Below are 22,886 nucleotides of genomic sequence, written 5' to 3'. Positions count from 1 at the left end.
TAGTGCCCGGCCACAACACACACACACTAGGTGTTCAGGGGTAGTGTGATTTCGTATAGTGGGACCAGAATTTACCTAAGTTCTTTGTGAAATTAGTCATGTTGGCAGTCTTTTGCCTTTCCCTCCACAGAGATCTCATGATCAGCCCATGACTCCCACATTGCACCCCTGTCTGGCTCGTTTCCATCCTCCCTTGCGTTTCCAACACCTTCACACTCAATAGGTTTAAAACTGCATTCATGGGAGTTATCTGAATCAAAGCTCTTTTGTTTGCAAGAAGCAGAAACTCACTCCAATGAGCTCAGGTAGGAAGCGGTGCTTCTTGAAGGGTTGCAGGGGACTCACACAAACGGAGGGTGGGGACACGGGGGCTCCCAGGACAGCTTGCTTGATTTTAGTGACCGAGGAGAGCCTCACGGAATAGCAGCATTTGAAATGAAGTCTGGCTGTGTTTGAAAAGGTGAAAATGGTGCGAAAGGCCTTCTCCAGTAGATGGAACAAGATGGATAAAGGCAAGAGATAGGAATGTGCTAGTCATTCTCACCCCTGTGGTTATTTGGGAATCCAGCTTGTCTTCCCAACTGGGTGCTGAGTATGAACTTGATCTTATATTTCTTCATATCGATTTAGAACAAAATAATAACAAAGATTATCACCACCACCACCAGCAGCACCACCAGCAGCAGCAACAGAACTGTTTATTCAATACTTACATTGTGCCAGGTACGGTGCTAAATTATTGTCCATATTTCTTCTAACCCTCACAACACCTTTGAAACCTTACAGATGAGGAATCTGAAGCTCAGGGAAGTGTGTTCTTTAACTTGATCAAAGTGATTACTTAAAAAACACGTAAGAAGGGAGACTGGATTCCAACACAGGTCTGCCTGTGTCCCAGAGTCCCTCAATCCTGAACCCTAAGGCTTCTTCAGAACCTGGTCTTGACCCTTGGCTTGCCTGTTGAATGAAAAGGCTCCATGTGATTGCACTGGAAACCTCCATGCAGTCATCTAAGACTATGAAACTGTGAGTGCAATCCTGGACTAAAGGTCTTTTCATGATGACTTCATCCATCATAAAGGTTTCTGGCTCTTTGAAAAAGACAGTTCTTTCTTCTGACAAGCCTTTCTTCATATGGGATATTAATTCCCAAACCTTGCAGAAATATTGACACAGGAAGGAAGTCATTGCTCAGCCCCAGTTAGCATTGCTAATCTTTGGGCAAACTGCTCCTTTAAAAGTTGGTTCCTCAGCTTGGCTTTTTACCTAGAGAACTTAGGGGTTACTGAGAACTTATGGGAGCAGCTTTGCAATTGATACTGATCAATAAGCTTCAAGAGGCTGGGAGGAAATGACGGGCTTAAATGATCCCCGATGACCTCCCTGAGGCAAATGCACTTTCAAGATATCTACAGCAGTGTGTTTTTCAAGCCCAGATCCTTATTCAGAGAAAAAGGTAACCTTGTACCTCTGTTCCACTCTCTGAGATACAATCTTTGGGCCATCAAAGAAAGCCCTCTCATCTGGTATCTGATTCATGCTCCTGTATACCACCGAAATTACTCAGGGTCTGTAAAAGAGGAAGCAGGGCGACGTAGAAAGGCCTGGCCCAGGAAGGAATATCAGTGTTTCCAATGGTGTGTACAGGGGCACCACCCACTGTTGGTATTAAATCCCAGCTCTACTCTGCCCTCAGCATCCTGTTCTGGTGATTTGTCAACATACAGTCTTATAAATATAGCTCTGAGGTTGGATGCTAACAGAACTTGTTTGCATCTGTACAACTCTTTGTAGTCTGCAAGGTATTTTGAATCATTTATTGGTCCATCCATCTATTCATTTGTTCAGTAACTACATACTTCGTAATAATAGTAATGTTACAGGCCCGCCGTGGAGCGAGCATTGTGCCAGTCGTAGAGGCTGCAGTGATAATCAAAGGGATTATACAGTCATGGTCATTGCCATCACGGAGTTAGTAGTCTAGGGCAGTGTTTTGTTGTTGGTGTTGTTTCTAAACACAGTTCAGTGAAATTCAGTTGAATTGTATTGTAAAAGGTATTTCTTTCTGAGGGTCATGGTCAAAATCATGAAAACCCTCTGTGGAGATAATTGTGAAAGATTCCCCAAACTCTCCTCCTCACAGCCACTGAAGAGCTCATGGAGTCCAGTGCAGAGACAGAAAATATGACTACTTTTCCTGCTGTAATGGCATTCTTCAGGCCTCACACCTTGCAAGGGAAGCAAAGGCCATCAAGCCCATCTGTCTTGCCTTTGATCTGTCTGTGGCTCCCCATTGCCCTCAGGATGCAGGCTCAACCCCTTAGCCTGATAGGGCAGCCACTTGTGGGTGGTCTGTCTCTATCTCTCTATCTCCCTTCACTGCTTGTTGTACCATTTCCTCCCTCCTCCTCAGATGCCTTTCGTACCTCACGCCATAAAAAAAAAAATCAACTCAGGTAGCTTGTAGATCTAAATGTAAAATGAAAACAGTAGAGCTTTTAGAGAAACACATAGGAGAACATTTTTCTGATCCTGGGGTAGGACACAATTTCTTGAGGACTCGAAAAATACTAACCATTAACAAATTGATAAATTTGACTATATTAATACTGAGAATTTCTTCTCACCAAAGTGAGTGAAAAGGCACCTCATAAAGTGGAAGAAGATGTTTGCATATGTATCTGACTGATGGCCTGTCGAACTCCTACAAACCAATAAGAATAAAATAGACCAGTCAATAAAAAATGGGAAATAGACCTGAACAGACTCTTCAGAAAAGAGGGTATCCAATGCCCAATAATCATTTGAAGAAGTTTGCAGTGTTATTCATTATTAAGGAAATGAAAATTAAAACACAATTAGATTATCGACACAGCCATCAGATGTATAAAGGTTTTAAAAAGGGAAAATGCTGCCCTGGCCAGGTAACTGAGTTGGTTACAGTGTCGTCTTCAAGGCTGCGGGTTTGATCCCCACCTGCCCCCGCCCCCACCCCCGGTCAGGGCAAATGGAAGAATCAACCAGTGAATGCATAAATAAGCGAACAACCCTCTCTGCCTCTTTCCCTCTGGCTGTCTCCACCTTGCCCTCTCTCTCTAAAACCAATATAAATAAATAAGTAAGTAAGTAAGTAAATAAATGGAAAATACCAAGTGAACCCAGAACTCTCTTAAAAAGCTGGTGGGGTATAATTTCGTGGAATCATTTTGTTAGACTGTGTAGCCATATTTTCTAAAGTGGATAGATACTATGACCCAGAATTCTATAACCCAGCTATGTCACTCCTGGGTGTTCACCCCAAAGAAATGCAGACATATGTTAACCAAAAGAATGTTTACGGCAGCACAATTTATAACAGTCTCAGTCTGGAAAGTACCCAAAGGTCTATAATTAGCGGAACAGATAAATAACTTGTGGTACATGCCACTCACAGCGCCCCCTGCAGAATAGCCAATCTATAACTACGTCAACAATACAGTGGACTCTCACAAACATAACAGTAAGCGAAAGAAGCCAGGACGTCCCGACTCCCACAGTCCCACTCCCATAAACCATATACTGTGTGATTTCATTTATACAAAGTACAAACAGACGCAAAATTAATCTATACGATTAGAAACCAGGCCAACAGTTACCCTTAGCGGGAGGGGGACTCAGGACCAGAAGGGGTCAAAAGGGGGTCGGTGGGTTGCTGGTCATGTTCTCTTTCTCGATCTGGGTATCAGTCGTGTGGGTGTGTCCAGGTTGTGAAAATGGTTGAGCTGTGTGTACAGTATGTGTACACAGTGTGTGTATGTATGTTGCATTTCAGTCCAAAGTTAAAAATATAAATAATGCTGCAGCGAACATCCTTGTAGCTATGTCTCTGTAGACATCCTTCTCCGCTTTTCTTTTGACTACATTCCTAGAAGTGGAATTGCTGAGTCAAACGCTGTGAACATTTTATGGCTTTCGGTATGTATTGCCAAGCTGTCAGGACTGCTTTTATTTATCTCTGTCTCCCTGTGCCTAGCACCAAGCCACCGCCTAGTAGACGTTTGGTACATAGATGAATGGATGAATAAATGAAGACCTTCTTTCAGTTCCTTGAATGAATCAGGCCCTTTCAAGCCTAAGAGCAGTTCCTGTTTGCTCTGCCTGAAACTCTCTTCCCCCATTCTTTATGCCACTGACTCTCAGCTTAAAAGGCACTCAGTGGAGAGCCTTTCCCCACCACACTGTCTAAAGTAGTCCTCCTCCCCTATGTTCTTTCTTAGATCTTCTTGTTTACAAACCCCGATGTGTAATTATTATATTTTATTTATTTGTGCAGTTAGTTGCTTCCTTATTACCATCCTCCCACTGGACTCTAAGCGCCACAAATGTACGAGTGACATGTGTCTCGTCCACTGTTGTGATCCCGGCACCTGACACGGTGCCTAGGTTGGAGAAGCCCTTTATATCAGTGAGACATTTTCAGCAACAAGGGACAGACTCCTAACCCAGACAAGCTTAAACGAAAAAGAAAACAAAACTGGGGGCTCGAGGAAATGAGAAGTTCAAGGGGCTGGTTTACTTTAGACATGGCTTGATGGACAGAGTCAAATAACATTATTAGATGCTTGTCTCTCTCTTTCTGTCTCTTGCCACTGTTTGACTTCATTTTCAGGCAGACTTTTCCCTGCAATGGTACCAAAGAACAACTCAGAGCCCCAAATTAACCCTGTTCACCTTCTCAGAAGAAAAGAAAGCTACTTTTTGATAGGGCTGTCAGAGTCCTGGGGAGGATGTTCATTGGTCCATCTTAGGGGCACATACCCTTCACTGAGCCAAGCACAGTAGCTGTGGGGATGGAGTTCTATGCCCAGGCCTATGTTCCTTGACTATCTTTGAGAGGGCGGATGCGTGGGAGAGGAGGCTTCACCCCGCCCAAAACACAAGCCCAGATGTGAACAGGTGCAAGACCACCTGGAGTTGACTTATTTGTCTAGATTCTAGTACAGCTTTCCACTCAACCAGCTGCAGGGACTCGGCTCTCTCACTGGGTGTATGCGGCCATTAACCTAAAAACAGCAACCAGGACCTACAAGTAATTGAGCTATTTTCCAGCTAAGTGGGGCCAGCTGAAATTACGTGCTTCCTTGAACCTTGATTGCCATTTTAAATCAGGCAGCATATTGGCATTCCCTGAATGCCTTTGCCTTTTGCAATTTACTTGAGGTGGTGGTCTGCCTTTTGTAACAAACACGGGTGGAGTTCACATGTGACATTTTCCTCCTTCACAATCTTTATCCCAAACTGGGCCTTTTATACAGTTTTCTTGACCTGTTTAAAGATCACCCCCCCTCACTCCCAACCGCCCCCCCCCCCACTTCTGTTTTATTCACTTCCTTCAGCTTTAAGCAGATCAAAGTTTACTGAGCTAAGTGACAAACAGGAATTTCCTCATTGGTATGCTGAGGTACAGCAGATATATAAACGCACTGCCAGCCTTAGTATTCACTGCCTTGCAGACTCATCACTTGAACCTTCCGATTTGGCTCCTTTTTCAGGATTTGGCCATGACCTTGAGGAAGCCAATTTTCTCTTTCTGGACTTTGGTAGCTCTAGCTGTAAGATGAAATAATTACCTTGTCTACCGAACGAGACGGTTTCTGAAGTGCGCTCCAGATACCTGACCCTGGAATTATCTTCCCCTCCACACCCTGTCCTTAGCACCTGGTGATGGGAAGGTTACCATTAAGAGTGGGGAGGCTGCATGACCAGCCACAGGCTTTGTTGGTCTCCGTACAAAATGAGAGTGTGGTCCTCTTGTTCAAAAATTATTAAGAATTTCAAGCTAGCAAGAGCAGAGCATTAAGCTAAGGATAGGGCCTTTCTAAGAGTGGGGTCAGATGCAGCTGCCCAGCTTGCATTTTTGTGAAGCCACCTCCTCGCCCTGCCCCGGTGCCTGAATGAATCAGATAGGATAGCCAGCTCTCTCATGCACCTCCTCAAAATTCTGTATTATGTCTCCACACCTTTTGCAGGGACAACAAAATCAAGTGCCTAGAAAGTAAATGAATGAGCCCTTACTGGCATGGTTCAGTTGGCTGGGTGTTGTTTCACAAACCAAAAGGCTGCTGGTTGGATCCCTGGGCGGGGCACATATCTGGGTTGTGGGTTCGGTCCTCAGTCAGGGCCCATACAAGAGGCAACCAATCGATGTTTCTCTCCCTCTTTTTCTCCCTCCCTTCCCCTCCCTCTAAAAATAAATAAGTAAAATCTTAAAAAAAAAAAAAAAAAGAGTGATGTGGACTGAGTGGTTGGTGACTATGACAAAATGGAGAACTAATGTTCTACCTAAAAAGAGCAGCTAATACTGATCTCTAGCCAGCTGTCACCATGGAGAAACTTAGGCTTACTATTTCCCGCCCTTCTAATTTTTCAAGAGAAGCCAGGGTAAGGATCTCTTTAACAATAATAAGTTTCCTGATTTTTTAAAACGTTGGTAACTGTTGAGAAAAATTGTCCAAAGTATGAAAATGTGGCAAAAAATGGCAGCAATTCCTTTCAATGGCGTCCAAGAGCAGTGGCTCTCTGACGCGCTTCGTTATCAACAGCATCCGTAGCACCTGAGAACAAAGAAAGCATCAGCGTATATGTAAAAGCATATATACTGTGTATATATACACACGTGTGTGTATATATATGTGCTTATATACAAGGGACAGGAGGGAGGAAATAGAATTATTTTGTTATTACAAAATACACTGCCTGGGAAGTGGTAGAGTGTTATTTAAAAGTGGACTTGAATTAGCTATAAATTTATATTGCAAACTGTAGGGCAACCACTAAAAAAACATTTTTAAAAGTGCAGCTAATATGCTAAAAGAGAAAATGGAATTATCTAAGATGTTCAGACAAAACCACAAAAGGCAGAAAAAGAGTAGAAGACAAAAAAAGGAAAAAAGAACAAGGACAACAAATAGGAAAATGTAACAAATATGATAGATATTAATCCAACTCCATCAATAATCATTTACCAATTATACCAATATACAATATACCAATTAAAAAAGAGATTATCACAGTGGATCAAAAGCCAAGATCCAATTGTATTTTGTACACAAGAAATTCACTTTAGATATAAGGAATATGTAGATTAAAAGTAAATGATGGAGAAAAATATACCATGCTAACACTATTCAAGGGAAAGTGGGAGCAGCTATATTAATTTCAGACAGAGCGGACATCCAATCAAGAAAAGTTAGCAGGCATAAAAAAGAGTATTACATAATGATAAAGGGGTCAATATTCCAAAACCTCCTAACAATCCTTAATGCGTCTGCATCTAACAATAGAGCGTCAAACTGGGTGAGGCACGAACTTAGATTTGCAGAGAAAAAGATGACTTCTCTAACCTAGTCAGAGACTTCAACCTCTTTATTACAAATGGACAGATCAGAACAGGCAGAAAATCAGGAAAGATAGTTGAACTCAACAATGTTATCAATCAGCCGGATATAACTGACATCTACAGACTACTGCTTCACCACCAACTGCAGAATACATATCTCCTCAAAACTACATGGAACGATCACCACTACAGACCACATTCGGAGCCATAAACTACTCCTGAACAAATTTAAAAGAATAGAAATCATGCAATGTTGACTCTTAGACCCCAGTGGAATTAAATTAGAAATCAATAACAAAAAGATAACTAAAAAATTTCAAAATTCACGGAGATAAAAGAATACACTTCTAAATGACACATGAGACAAAGAAGAAATCTCAAGAGAGAAACTGTTTTGAAATAAATGAAAATGAAAACACAACATATGAAATATGTGAGATACAGTGAAAGCAATGCTTAGAGGGAAATTTATACCATTTAATGCATATATTAGAAAAGAAGAAAGATCCAAAGTCAATAATCTGTGCTTCCACCTTAGGGAACTAGAAAAAGAAGAGCAAATTAAATCCAAAGTAAGCAGGAGAAAATAAATAATAAAAATTAGATCAGAAATCAATAAAAATTAAAATAAGAAATTGAAGAAAATCAATTAAATCAAAAGCTGCTTCTTTGAAAAGATCAATAAAATGAATAAGCCTCTAGCTAGGCCAACTAAGAAAGGAGGGAAGAAAACACAAATTACTAATAACAGAACTGAAAGAGAGAACATTGCTACAGGTCACATGGACATTAAAAGGATAATAAAGAAATACTATGAACAACTCTATGCCCATGAATTTGATAACCTAGATGAAATAGACCAATTGCCTGAAAGACCTAATTTATCAAAGGGACACAAGAAGAAATAGAGAAATTGAATAGGCCTATATCCATAAAAAATTAAATCAATAATTAATAGCCTTTCAAAACAGAAAGCACCAGACCCAGAAGGTTTCACTGGTGAATTCATTTAAGGAAGAAATTATACTAATTCTCTACAATCTGTTCCAGAGGATTGAAGCAGAAGACATAATTCCTACCTCATTATATGAGGCCAGCATTACCCTGATACCAAACCAGGCAAAGACATTACAAGAAAACTACAGACCAAAATCTCTCATGAAGATAGATGTAAAATTTCTCAACAAAATGTTAGCAAGTCTGACACAACGATGTGTAAAAAGAATTGTGTACCATGACCAAGTGGGATTTGTCCCAGTATGCCAGACTGGTTCAACATGCAAAGGCCAATTACAGTAATGCAATCTTTCACATTAAACATGCTAAGAAAGAAAATCACACATTGAGAAACGTGATCACCTTCCGCAACTGGCCATTTGATTCTCTCCTCACTTCCTACCCCTGTCTCTCTTTTCCCCCACTGTCCCCTACCCTAATTGTTATAGTGGCAACTTTGTCTTAGGAATCTATGTGTTTGTAGATTCTAGAAAATGTCAAGCACATAATAAGTGCTCAATAAATGTTATTGGATGAATGATTTCGAGAGATTTATGGGTTGTCCAAGGGTTGGGGGGGGATTTGCTTTTTCTCTGGATTTTTTTTTTTAGGGAACAAAAATAGAACTAAAGACTAAAATCTTGAACATAATCAAGAGACTTGAGTAAAAGACCCTCTTTAGGCTTTAATTTCTTCTATCAAAATGGATTCAATAATCCTGACCTGGTTCCTTCGTGGAGTATTTGAAGAGCAAGAGAGTTGCTGGGGAACTACACAGCTATTAGAATGGCTAAAATCAAAAGAACCAACAATACCAAGTCCTGGCGAGGATACAGAGCAACTGGAACTCTCATACATGGCTGGTGGGAATGCCAAATCATACAGCCACTTTGCAAAATACTGTTTATGTTTTCTAACAAAGTTAAATATGTATTTAACCATGAGATATGGCAAGTCCTCTCTTAGTTTTTACTCTGGAAAAATGAAAACATATTCACATATAACTTGCATATTTACAAGTATAGTGACTTTATTCATAAACGTCAAAAACTGGAAACACCCAAATGTTCTTCAACTGGTGAATGGACAGATTAACTCTTGTACATCCACACAATGGAATACTACTGAACAGTAAAAAAGGAACTATTGATACATAGGCAACATGCATTATGCTGAATAAAAGAAGCCAGACTCCAAAGGCTACATTTCGTATGGTTCTATATATATGACGACACTGCAGGAGCATAAAGCAGATCAGTGATTGCAGGGCTTGGGAGTGGCAGGAGAAAGGAGGGGAGTTTTGGGGGTGATTTCGATTGTGGAATTTGATCATATGCATTTGCCAAAATTCATAGCCGTATATACTAAAAAAAAAAAAAAAAGGAGCATGTTGATGTATAGAAATTATACCTGAAAAAACTGAACTTCAAAAAAAGTGCTAGTTCCCAGGAAGATGGTGGCAAAGGTCTCACAGGGCCAACGTTGTTATTCTCAGAGTAAAGGCCAATGAAGACGATTCACTCGTGAGAAACTTGGAAGTCTGTGCAGAGCCAGAATGAAGTAATTATTATTAATCATTTAAGTCGTAACTTATTATTCAATAAAAAATTTAGTTGTGCCTTCCGTACGCTGGGAGGGTGAGACAAGAACAAGGTCCAGCCCCTATGCAAAAGGGCCTAACAATGGAGTGGGGGTGGGGTAAGGAAAAGACAATTACGGTATCATATGAATCATTACCCTGGATGACAATGAGAGAATCAGTATATAATTAGACTCTTTGCACACTACACAACTAAAAGCACAAGCTAAGCATTAAAAATATGCTCCCCATGCCTGTACTTAGTAGCGGTAGAATGAAGATAATAAAAGCTAGCATCTGACAGCTTACTATGTGAGAGGCACTATGCTAAGTACCCATTTAAGCCTCACAAAAACTCAATGAGCTATGTTGAATGAATTCAAAAAGTCCAGAGGTTTTGCTAGAAATAAATGATAAAGATTTATTCAAGGGCCTTGGAGTTTGCAACCTGGAACACAGTCAGGCAAAACCCCAGAAGCGTTCTAAAGAAGAAAGAAAAGTTAAAAGTTATTACAGTAAAAAGTGTGTCCTTGAGAGTTATCAGTCCTGCGTGCTTGGCTCTAGGATTGCTCCAGGACTGTTCTGAGTCAGATGTCAGGCAGACATGGTGATGGGAGCCAGGAGTTCCGGCCATTCAGGGGTGTCTGGATAATGGATGTCAAGGTGATGTGTCTGTTGAGTCATTGAGGGGGCAATCAGATGGCCTGGATATGAAGGTCCTTCGGGGGAGGGTTACCTGAAGTCAGATGTATATCCAGGCAGTGACTCAAGACAGGAAAAGTTAAATAAAAATTAAGTTCCTGGGGCTAGTTAGAACAAGGATGGACTCTTTCCTTATATCTTAACCTTCATACCGTTAATAATTTTATCAGCTTGATTAAAGTGACTTCATTTTATATATTCCCTATCATCAATCACTGTTTCCTCAGCTAGGAACTACCATTATCCATCAGCATCCTTTACTGAAGAGGCAACAAAGTCACAGAAATGGGTTTTTTGGCCCCTGGTCCCATAGCTGGTTAAGGAGAGCAAAAGGACTTAACCCTGGGCAGGATGGCCGTCTCCAAACCATGATGGTGTCGTGTAGAGGGGAACAGTGACCTGGGTCACCTGGACTCCTGAAGTTTGGCACTGGTTCCTGTAAGTAACTCTGCCTCAGTTCCCCTAACATCAGAGGAGAGAGGCCTAGCATGCAAAACTTTCTAGAACACCAGGACTAGCCATTATTCCTTCTGAGTTCTTTTCCTGTGTTTACTATTTACCCACCAACCCCCACTACTGAAGTCATACCTAAGTATTGTAGAAAATGAAAGAGGCCCCCCCCAAAAAAAAGAAAGAAAAAAGACAAACAAAAACCAAAACAACCCTCAAACAAACCAAATCAAAAGATTTTATTCATTCATCGTCTGACCACCCGGAGGTAACCACTGCAAACATTTTGGCACATTTCCTTCTAGTCTTTTTAAAAATGTCTTTTATTTACATAGCTGAGGTCATACCTAAATGTAATTTTGGACTTTGTTTTTTTCTCACTTAGCATCAGAGGATAACATTTTTTTAATGTTGTTTTAAATGACTGCATAATAATCCATCATATGGATATTTTGTAATTTATTAACTGTTCCTTCACAATTAGATATTTAAGTTGTTTCCAGTATTTTCAGTATTATAAATAATGCCACTATGAACATTCTAGTTCATAAATCTTTGTATGCATTGCAGATTATTTTTTTAGGATAGTTTCCCAGAAATATAATTAGTAGGTTAAATGTCATGAATATTTTAAAGATTATGTAGAGAAATATAGTATTTTTTATAAACAACAAATACATTCTTTACAAATAAATGGGAAGGCTTCCAGGGGTCAAAAGTTGCGTATATGTTTGTTCCTGTGTATAATGGTGAGAGGGATGGATGAGAGACAGAACAGAAACTTTCTCACTCCTTAGTCAGAGTTCAAAAAGTTCACTAGACTTTTTTTCTTGTGAGCTACTTCCCAATTTGGGGGTAGGGGGTACATGCTGATTAAATATTGATCTTCTGAGTGCCAGCAAATGGAAGCAAATTGCAAGTTTGGAGTTTGTATACCTTTTGCAAGGAGATGCTCCATAGAATCCATTAGACTCGGCCCTTCAGCATTTTTCACCGGGTACAGAGCTTCACCACCATTATCTCAACAGCTTCTCACAGCTTCTGGGTGGGATGGATTGGGGCAATCGTTCCCGTTCCCAGGTCATCCATCAGTCAGACACTCAGGCCCAGACAGACATGGCTTATCCAAAGTCATAGAGCTCATTAGAGAGAGCTGGGACTAGGATTCTAGTTTCTTGGCTCTAGGGGTAAAGTCTACCATCATGGACTGAATTATGCCCCTACTCCCATCAGCATGGGGAAGGCTTCACTCCCAATGTGACTGTACTAGGAGACAGGGCTAATAGGATGTCAAGGTGTCCCTATAAGGTGACCCATGCAGTTAATCAGCCCTTGTAACAGAAACCAGGAATAAGAGATGCAATTACTGTATTTTGCCATGTATAATGTGCACCCACGTTTTTTGGCCCAAACTTTCAGGAAAAAAAATCTTTCATTTTAATTTTTTAATTCAGTTATGTATTTATTTATATTTAGAAACAAAACCGATTATCATATTCCAGGGTATTATTTTGTATAAGGATATCGTTATTGCTTTCTAGAGTTATACTTTTAGCTCATAAATAAAAGAATTAAAAACATTTACATAGATACAGAATTAGTACTACCCATGTATAATGCACACCCTTATTTTTCTCACAAAAATTTGGGTGAAAAAGTGCACACACAGCAAAATACGAATATATCAGCAGAGACTCTGCCAGTTTGGACCAACGAGAACAGAGTCAGGATGAAATACAGAAAGTCTTCTAGACTTCTGGGATTCTACAGGACAGAACAATAGAGCTACTGAGCATGCTTTATCCTCCAAGGAAGTGGGAAAATAACCCCGAAGGTGATTCAGAGATGGTCAGGATAGAGACAATACCCCTGGATACCCCCTATATGCCTGGAGGGCAAGATGCTATTTTCTTGGTTTCTGAGACTGGGTGCCCCTCCAGGTATTGGGAGCCAGGGGGCTCCTGCCTAGTGCCTCAAGGGGCAGGGCTGCAGCAAAAAGCCCCAGGTGTGGGGCTGCTGCAGAGCTGAGGGAGCAAGGCCACTGCCTAGGGCCACGGGGATGACTCTCCTGTCTCAGTGGGCCTGCAAAGCAGAGCATCCAGCCAGAGGACTATTCTGGAGCTTTAATATTTAGTAGAATTTGCCTTGCTAGGTTTCGGGACTTGCTTTGAACCCATCACCCCTTTCTTTCTGATTTCTCCCTTTTGGAATGGGGATATCTATCCTATAATCTCCCTTTCAGAAGCAAGTAAGTTGTCTGGTTTTGACCAGTTCACAGATGGAGAGGACTTTGCCTCAGGATGAACCACACACAGAGTCTCACCCATATCTGAGTAGAGTAGATACTTAGATGAGACATTGGACTTGGAGTTGATGCTGGAATGGGTTAAGACTTTGGAGGCTACTGGGATGCGGAGAATGTATTTTGCATGCAAGAAGGACATGCATTTTGGGGGCCAGAGGATGGAATATTATGGACTGAACTTTGTCTCCCGAAATTCATATGTCAAAGCCCTTATCCCCAGTATGACTGTATTTGGAGATAGAACCTTTAAAGAGGCAACTGACCTTGGGCAAATTAGCCTCTCAAGTCTGGTTTTCTCATCTGTAAAACAGGATACGATTAGTACCTGCCCTAGAAGATTATGGGGCTAATTAAAAGAGATGATGTATGCAGAGTTCCTGGCACATATTAAAGGACAATAAAAAATAGCTCTTTTCCGAGATTAATTAATTAAGTAAGTTAATGGGTGTAAAGTGCTGAGGACAGTGCCTGGAACTTACTAAGTGCTAAGTCCGTCTCTCGGTTATCGTTAGTATTCCAGCAGATAGTAAGCCCTCCAAAGCCTTAAATCCTAACCACCCCAAATTCCGGTTTTCCTCCAATTGAGATCGCAGGCTTTCCCTCCCTAGTATGTTTCTCTGGGCCATTTTCTCCGCCTGGGGCCACAGTCCTCCCCCTCCCTAGCTCAGATGTCTTCTTTGGGATCCCTCTCTTCCCCGCCCTCCCTCTTCTCCCAGTCAGAAGGAATGGCTCCTTGATTTGTGTTCTGCTAAGAAAACAACTCTATATAGCACTTAGTTCTTTGTGTCTGATGGTTCCGTTAACTCTTTCGAAACCTCCCTCCCAGCGTGGCAGCCTCTGGGGATGGGTGCAGCTGAGTAGCCTCTGAGTGTCACCCACGGCGTCTGGCACAGTGCAGGACAGAGGAAACGGCCGCTGTGCAGACAGGGGTCTGGTTTAACTCCCGCAAGCCCAAGCAGACAGGGGTCTAGTTTAACTCCCGCAAGCCCAAGCCCCGACTCTGCCCAGGCCTCGCCCCACCTTCAGTGAAGCCTTGCGGCTCAGCTCCGGGTCACCTGAGCCGGCGGACTCCCAAGGGGTCCCACCGACTCCGCCCCCTGGCGGTCCCTCCTACCTCCCTCTGGGCGGGCCCATCCCCATCCCCATCCCCTCCTCCACCTCCGCAGGGCGGAGCTTCTCGCAGATGGCTGGGAGCAGGGCCGGGAGGCACTGGGCGGTCAGTGGGTTCCAGACGCGTCGCCGGCTGGTTGGGGTGCTGGCATGGCTGCGTGCTTGTGAGTGCGGAGCGCGCGAGGGGCCGCTGCCACCATGCCCAGGGGTGTGTGTGCCGCCCGGCTGTGCCTGCTGGCGCTCGCTCTGCCGGTGTGGAGCAGAAGTAAGTGGCCGGGCAAGAGATGGCTGGGGTGGGGATGGAGACGGGTGGGCTAGGTGGCCCGGGGACCTGGGAGCTGCCCCTCGCAACTCCGCGGGGCTGCGCGGGGCTGCGTCCCTGAGGTCTTCCAGCCCGGGATACCCGCTTTGTTCCCACGTTGCACGCCCTGGGAGGTGGTGGAGGTTCCGAACAAGAAGAAAACAGCGGGTCCCCTCCCTGGTTTCCCTCCCTCCCCCCTCTCTCTTTCCTCTGTTTTTTTCCTGCTTTTGGCTTCTCTTTCCGCTGCTTTTCTAGTCTCTCCTCTTTTCTCCAGTCTTTGTGTGTGTGTTCCTATAAATATATACTGATAAAATTGGAACCATACTGTATGTACAGTTTTGTGCTTGCATTTTCTACTTCACGTAATGAGCATTTCCCACATCATTAAATTCTCAGAAAAGAGGATTTGAATGACTATAAATTCCATCAAGAAATTGCAGGAGTATAATCTTCAAAAAGTTAAAAACATGTCTCTCATCCAAATATAGGATGAATGGGTGGCAAAGATTTGTTCGGGTCGTTAACGAGGCGGTGAGTGGAGTGGTAAAGCTGGTTCAAAGCCTTAGAGGAACGGGGGGGCGGTCCGAGCACTGGAGGAAGAATGTTGGAACCTTTGCTGGGACAGAGGCAAAAGTGGGTAGTAACCCCATACAACAACCAGGGCCAGACGACCAGGATTCTTCGTTATCTTTCTACTATACTGAAGTCGTTTGCATCTCCACCAGTCAGAAATCTCCAGTTGACCCATAAGTGAGCATAGTCTTTTAATTAATAGTAAATTTAAAAAGTCAGACAAAGGTAACTTCCCCTTGATCATTCAGTGATGTATGGAAGGGCCTGTTAAACAATGCTATAATGTGATATTGAAGGATGTCCTGCTTTCTCTTTGCCTTACTTACGAATTTTGAACAATTTTTCTTAAAATGTCCTGTGGTCCTCCATTATGGAGCCTTTAGATTGCTTTCAGCATAAAGATCATTTCATTTTTAAATATTCCATTAAGTATCATATAATTCTTTTTTTTTTTTTTTTTTTTTTGCAAACAATCTTGACCTTTAGAGCCACTAGGGCAGGAACTATGCTCTGGTGCCCCCTATGAGGATGAAGCACCAAGCATACTGCCCGGCACATAGTTAAGGACTTAGAAAACGTGTAATGAATAAAATGCATTGCTTCTGGGTTGTTGTTTTTTTTTTTTTTTTTACCAATATGTTGAAACTCTAATGCACATCTAATGAGATTATTTTTAGGATATGTTTTGTCTGAGAATACGTTACATCACTAATCTGAAAGGAAAGTTAATCACTCATAGTCGCACCCCTCCAACAAAACAACCATGTCGCTCCATCACTTGCTACATTCTATGTGATTGATGTGCGTTTAGAAAGAATAGATTTTGGAGTCCTCACCCTCGTCCCCAGGAGTCTTATGGGTTTGGCCTATTCTTGTAGAGACTAGGTCTTGGGAAATGACCACTTTATTAAGATTGTCTGGCCCTTACTGGTATGGCTTAGGAGGTTGGGCGTTGTCCCACAACCCAAAAGGTTGCTGGTTCAATTCCCATCAGGGCACATGTCTGGTCAGTACCTCATGGGGCTATGTTGAGGGTATGCAAGGGGCAACCGATCAATGTTTCTCTCTCACATCGATGTTTCTCTCCCTCTCTAAAAAGTAAATAAATAAACTCTTTAAAAAAAAAGATTGTCTACAACCTGTATTTGAGGTTGCCACTGCCTTGACCATGTCTTTCTTCACACAAGTTTCAGTTTTCCTTTCTTACAAAATAGGGATCCTGCAACCCACATCCCAGGGCTTTTGTGAAGGTGAAGGAGAACTGGGTGGTGAGATTGATTTGGAAAGTAGGAAGTGATAGCCAAAGGTGGGTTTCCCATTAGGAAGCTCAGGTCCATGCTATGATGCTTTGTGGGTTGAGAAGTAATTTCACAGTGACTCTCCCCAAGTAATGCTGTGAGATGGGCAGGCAGGTATCATCATTTTCATCTTACAGATGAGAAAACTGAAGCTCAATTGAAATAATACCCATGGGCTTGACCTCCAGAATATGCCCAGAATCCAACCACTTCATTCCTCTTCACTGATGTCATTCTAGTCTGAGGCACCATCATCTCTCACAGGCTGGACTCCTGCAAGTCTCCAGCTTTGCCTTGTGCTTCTACTCTCACTCTCCCCGCACCACCCCCCCCACCCCGCTCCACTTCCAGTCGCCACCCAGCAGGCTGAACAATCTTTTAAAAACTGAATACAGATCATATTGCTCTGTGTTTAAACCCTCCAGTGCCTTCCAAATCTATTTATAATAAAATCAAGACACTTTCCATGGCCTCTGTGATATCAGACCCATGGCTGTCTTGCTGACCACCTCTCCTATCAACTTCCCCCCTCACTTGCTAGACTCAAGCTACCTTTAACTTCGGCTGCTTTGGTAAACAGGCCAAGTCTGCTTCTGCTCACGCAGGGTCATCGTGCCTGCTGGTTCCTCTCCCTGGTGCACCCTTCTTCCAGATCTTTGCATGGCTGCCTTCTTCTGGTCTCTCAATTAAATGCCATCTTTGCTGGCAATCCTGTCTAAAATAGGGAACCCCTCTTCAGTGTCTCTTTATGCCCTGACTCTGTTGTACCATTTGAGAATATTTGTGTGTTATCTATTTCTCACCTCTAGAAGATACACTTTGTGAAGAGTACAGAGACCTTGCTACCTGTTTGGCACTGTATTACCAACACTTAGCAGAGCGCCTGACCCATAAGTGCCAAGAGCCTGGAATCCAGCAGGTCTTCTAATGACCCAAGATGGGGTTCCTCCTCCCAGTTGGCAGGGCATGCCTGGCTTAGCTAGGGTGCAGAGGTCTGGGATTCCAATGGTTGTGTTTCTTGTATCGGCAGGAGGAAGTGGGGAGGGCAGCCCCCCGCTACAGCATGAACTAATAATACCTCAGTGGAAGACTGCAGAAAGCCCCATGGGCGAAAAGGTAAGACCAAAAGCTCTCCATTTTCAGAGGCAAGAGTTGACAACTTCACAGTGTGAGGCTTGGGCCACCTACTCAACTGTCATCACCGTTAGTTCTGTCTCACCCACTCTATCCTGTCTGTTTGTCATTTTTGGAAACCCAGATGAGACTTCCCTTCGTCGTGTGACAAATCTGTAGAACACGTTCAAATGCTGTTAGTTGAGGAAATGAAAATCCATGTTAATGCTGATACAAACTAAGTGCAAATGTGTGTCACAAACATCACCAACTCATTTGGAATTGATTAAACATTGGCATTATTTTTCTTGCTCCACATAATACATGCTTTATTTTATTGATGAGGTGATGCACTTAGAGAGAAAATGCTAATCCAAACTATTTTTTAAATAAGAGACCAGGTAGGGGCCTAGTACTAGGGAATATATATCTTAAAATCCAATGGGCATCTTGGGCTACAGCACCAGCAAAATGCACAGGCTTTATCAAGGAGCTTGGGGAGAAGACAGAAAACACTCCCCTGTTCTTGTACAGAGGGCCTGTGCATCCAGGATATTCTTTGTGGCTCTGGGTTTTACATGGGGGAGCTAGAAGGGAAGATGTGGTTGTTGACCTTCCACTTTCTGAACTTCAGTTTCCTCATTGATAAAATAGGGCTTAGAGGGAATGAGAAGGGAGAGGGCTTGGGAGAGTGGGTAGTGAATAGGATCTCTTCGGTTTCAAAGGGTCAGTGATTTATTGGGCAACATGTAAGAGCAAGATTATAGTAGGAGAGAGAGGAGAGAGCGGTGTCAGGAAGGATCTCAGACTTTGTAGCTTTTGAGTCTAGAAAGGTAAATACAGAGGGAGAATGCCTGGAATCCTTAAAGTTATGGTTAGAGTAATATTGACATGTTAAAAAAAATGCTCCAATTTGTATTTACTAAGAGAACTTACAGCACACATTTTAGGACAAATGACAAGCAAGTAACATTTTACCCTAAAGACAATAAATGCATTGAATTCATTTCATCAAAAAGTAAGAAAGGCTGAAAATAGCTTCAGGAAAAGTCTAGACAAATTAATGGATGGCCATCCTTGAGCAGGTTATTTTTAAAAATTCAGATCTTAGATAGTCCAACCTATCCATTATTGCCGAGGAATGTCTCTGATACTCTTTGTAGCGGCCTCTCTGTTCCGTCCAGCTGTGGGATGCTGGGCATCCTCAGGAAGGGTTTGAGAAACAAAGTGGAGCCCCAGATCCTGTCTTTGTTCCCAGCCATTGTCTGCTCAGAATCATGGCGTTTTGTACGAATAGTCATCCCAGGGCCTGGCACCATAAGTATTTGCTGAATGAACCAATGAAGGAATGTCAGAGAGAGGGGCGGGGTGAGTAGGGGAGAGAGAAGTAGGCGGGTCCCACTCAGGCCTCTTATTCTCATTTGCATAATTAATTCATCAAACATGGATTGAACACTCACTGTATAGTAAATACAATACTGGATCTTAATGAGGATGCAATACATAGGACAGATTTCCAATACCCTATGGAGCTAAAGATCTGTTTAATGCAGCCCTAAAGTGAAAGGAATTTTAACCTTCCCTGGGGTAAATACAATAATAGTGGCTTAGCTCCTTAGGAGAGGTGGAGTCACCCATTCCTAGCACTGGGTGGAGTTGCAAGAGAAAAGCTGATTGAAGCTGGCCTGGGAGGCTGCACAGATCCTCGCAATGCTGTTTCTTTGCTTTAGATGAAATGTCTCCCTAGAAACAAGGACCATCATATTTAAAAAATAGCAGTGTCTGAGCTTGTTCTCATGTTACAGTTTGTGTTTCTTTGGGGGAGAGGTAACGGGGCTTTGATTTGTATCAACTTTCCTTTTTTGTGCGGGCTGTCCCATGGCCACCTACCTCTTGGATAAGAGAATTACTACCGCTCAGTTGCCACGTGCTTTTTCTCAAATGACCACTTGGGACGGTGTCCCTGAACCCTAATGCGATTGCGCAGGGCCCTTGTTCCCGAACTGCCCAGAGTAAAGTGGCAAAGGACCAGCAACCAGAAGAGGTGTTAGCAGAGCTGAAGCAGGGCATCAGAAACAGAGAAGTGAATCCCTTAGTGAAAGTTATTGGGCAAACATCCACCTAACTTCCTCTCCCCGTGGTTTTGAAATGTTCTTAAGAGAAGTCAGTAAGACAAAGTAGCAAAATAAAAGAAGCAAAGGACAGGGTTGCTCAAGCATCCTGGATCAGAAAGTTCAGATCTCAGAGCCCAGAAAGCGCTCAGGGTTGCCCAGGACGCTACTGGGAAGTGGGGTTTGAGGCGAGTCAGAGGAACAAATGTGCTTGGAGGACGCAGGCCCCCAACCAGAGGGGGATGACAAAGCAGATGACCTACTCTCAGACACGCCAAAACTAACTTTTCAGTTCCACATTCAAATGGGCAGAAACTCTCCCAAGAGTTTTGTAGATTGAAAGAGACCTCAAGAGTTTATCAGTTCCTTGCTATCAAGTTGGAGAGCACATATTTAAAATACCCCAGAGAATAGATGCTGTTTTAAACAGGTTTAAAGATGAAAATCAATAATTTCTTCCTTGAAAAGTAGTTTAACCGCTGGAAGTCGAATTGTTGAAGCATGGAGATTTACTTTGACTTTGATTTTTAATTTCTTTGAAATTTTCCACAATAATAAGGTTAAAAAGAAATAAGAGGCCGGTTCCTTACGCAATTATAAAAACACGGCGAGTTTCACAAAAGAAAATAAAGTTAACCAGGGGTCCCACTGCCTTGGAGGTAACTATGGTAACTTGTTGGTTTAGGGTTTTTTTTCTCTTTGCTTTTTCCTTTTTGCAAAAGTATATTTAAATAAAACATGCTGTGTATATTTTGAGTGTCTGCTTCATAATTATCATTTATACTTTCTTGATACTTCAGAAATTCTTTAAAGTCTTTGTTTTTAATGACTCTAGTGTTTCGTCACGTGAACGGGTTGTCATTTATTTACCCATTCTCCTATTTCGGACATTTAGGTTATATTTCATTATTTAGGGTTATAACTAATGAACATGTTTGTGTATAGTAAGGCTTTGCCCCTTCTTCCATTCGTTCCTTTCAGACATAAAAACTCTTTTCAGACACTTAAAAACTCTCAGTCTGTACTGTCAAATTATTTTCCAGTGAGTTGGTGGTATCAGCTGAAAGTCTCCCTGGTAGGGTACGAGAGTGCCCATTGTACAGTGTGCTCTGTTGCACTGTGATGCATGGGTTTTTTTCAGGTATTTTTGAAAAAAATTGGAGGGGGGAGTTAGTAGTGATGTTGAACCTGTTTTTCTTGCTTATTGGTCATTTGTATGATACCTTAAATAACCTGTGCTGGATGTATAGCAACTTTGGGCATCAGCAGATTTTCTCTTGTATGTAAAATGTGTCTTCCTTTGGCTTAAAAAAACCTTAGCTGGAAGTGTTCCTAGTTGTCTTCTCTGAGATGATGGGGGGTATCCAAACAAAATAATATAAAATAAGAACCCACTATGATAGGCTTTCCCTGGCATTTTAGATAATTGCCACCATGTATTGAGGCTTCCTGTATGCCAGATCAGTTCTTCATATTCACTTTGTCACTTAAACCTACAAGAGCCCCATTTTATCTCTGTTTTATAAATGAGGGCACTAAGCTGTAAGGAGGTCTAGTAACATGTCCAAGTTCACATCATGGCAGTGTCAGAGTCAGCCCTGGATTCCAGATCTGATCCCACACAAGATTTGCTGTTGAAGATTGTGTTTTCCAGCATTTGCCTTTCCCAGACCCGCATACAAGCACTTACACCACATTTCAGCTGGGAGTTTTTCCTTTGTCTTTTAGGAGAAGGCAGATGGGGGAGGGAAATTGGTCCTTCTGGGATTGAAGCTATTTTATGTTTGGGCTGGAAATGCAATTGACCCTTTCTCTTTCACTTCCTGTGGATCAATGTCAGAGGACTGTGCTAGATCCTGTGTCTGTTTCTGGGAGCGTCCATCCTGCATTTAGGAGCTGACATTCTTTTGTTGTTGCTTTTAGCATCCACTCAAAGCTGAGCTCAGGGTAATGGCCGAGGGGCGAGAGCTGATCCTGGACCTGGAGAAGAATGAGTAAGTGGACCCCTCCCTTGCCTAAAATGAAACGATTCATTTCCATGTCAACGCCGGACGCAGGTGCCACTGTTTCGTAAGGAAGCAGTCAGTGAAGGGACCCAGGCTCTCTCTCAACCCTTGGTTTCTTTGTGGGGAGCCTCTTGCAAAGACAGCGTTTCCACAGCCTCTGGACTTACTGTGAAATTGCTGGACTGTGTAACAAGCTTATTTCCAGGGTTTCCTAGAGTTCGTATATGTGTGAGTGTGCACATGAGTGAAGGAGGGATGGACTAGAGGACTCCAGCAGTTGTCATACTAGCTGCAGCTCGGGGCATGGCAGGAAGCAAAGGAGATTAGAGGAAAACAGCAGAGAGGAGAGAGGCAAGGCGGAGTGTTCTGGGATTTGCGCCTCCAACCCTGGCTGCTCCATCTGCTTTGGTTGGGCTCAGTCTGAGATTCTGCCAATAAGGGCATGGTCAGCAGTCTCCCGGCTTCATCGAGCTGCCGCATCCACCTTTCTAACCTCATTCATCTTGGGTGGTGGCCTGAGTCAGAAACGTTTCCACACTGGTTTGCCATCATACACAGTTATATCTTGATTCACGTTATTGAGCAGGTGCATAGATAGATAATGCATAGCTGTGTCTGTTGCCTGCTCTCGGGTCATTCCCAATCTGCTTGGCCACTGGAGAGCTTTCCTTCCTCGGCCCAGAGACCCTGAAGGCCTTTGGTATTTCCCCACTTGGGCTCTGCCACACAGACCTTGCAGATGAGGCTGAAGGACTCGGACAACTGCCCATCTCCTCTTGGCAGCCTCCCTGGAAGCAGATGAGTAATCAGACACATTACTGCCAAGAAAGGGATGGCTGGGGACCTTCCCATATCCAGGAGGGTGGGAATGGCTAATGAACTCGGGTGGAACGTGAGAATATAAATTATTCCCAATTTGGGCTTCTGGACCCTTGCAACCGAGAGTGAATGGAGTCAAAAGAGG

At 42.8% G+C, this 22,886-nt stretch overlaps 1 protein-coding gene across 2 annotated transcripts in view; it reads left to right on the top strand.

Moving 5' to 3' along the window:
• The first annotated feature begins 14,598 nt into the window (after nt 1-14,598).
• ADAM19 (ADAM metallopeptidase domain 19) overlaps nt 14,599-22,886 on the top strand; it is a 78,481-nt gene continuing 70,193 nt past the window's right edge. For both annotated transcript variants that reach the window (XM_045185059.2, XM_024576937.4), the window contains exons 1-3: nt 14,599-14,785; nt 17,723-17,808; nt 21,840-21,910. In XM_045185059.2, coding sequence (XP_045040994.2) covers nt 14,719-14,785; nt 17,723-17,808; nt 21,840-21,910 — 224 coding nt within the window. In that variant the 5' untranslated portion in view covers nt 14,599-14,718. The remainder of the gene's footprint in view (nt 14,786-17,722; nt 17,809-21,839; nt 21,911-22,886) is intronic.

This window comes from Desmodus rotundus, chromosome 6 (genome assembly GCF_022682495.2).
Source record: "Desmodus rotundus isolate HL8 chromosome 6, HLdesRot8A.1, whole genome shotgun sequence".
Taxonomy (NCBI): Eukaryota; Metazoa; Chordata; class Mammalia; order Chiroptera; family Phyllostomidae; genus Desmodus; species Desmodus rotundus.
Note: the sequence above shows the minus strand (reverse complement) of the source record. Positions and strands in the feature narration are given on the sequence as shown.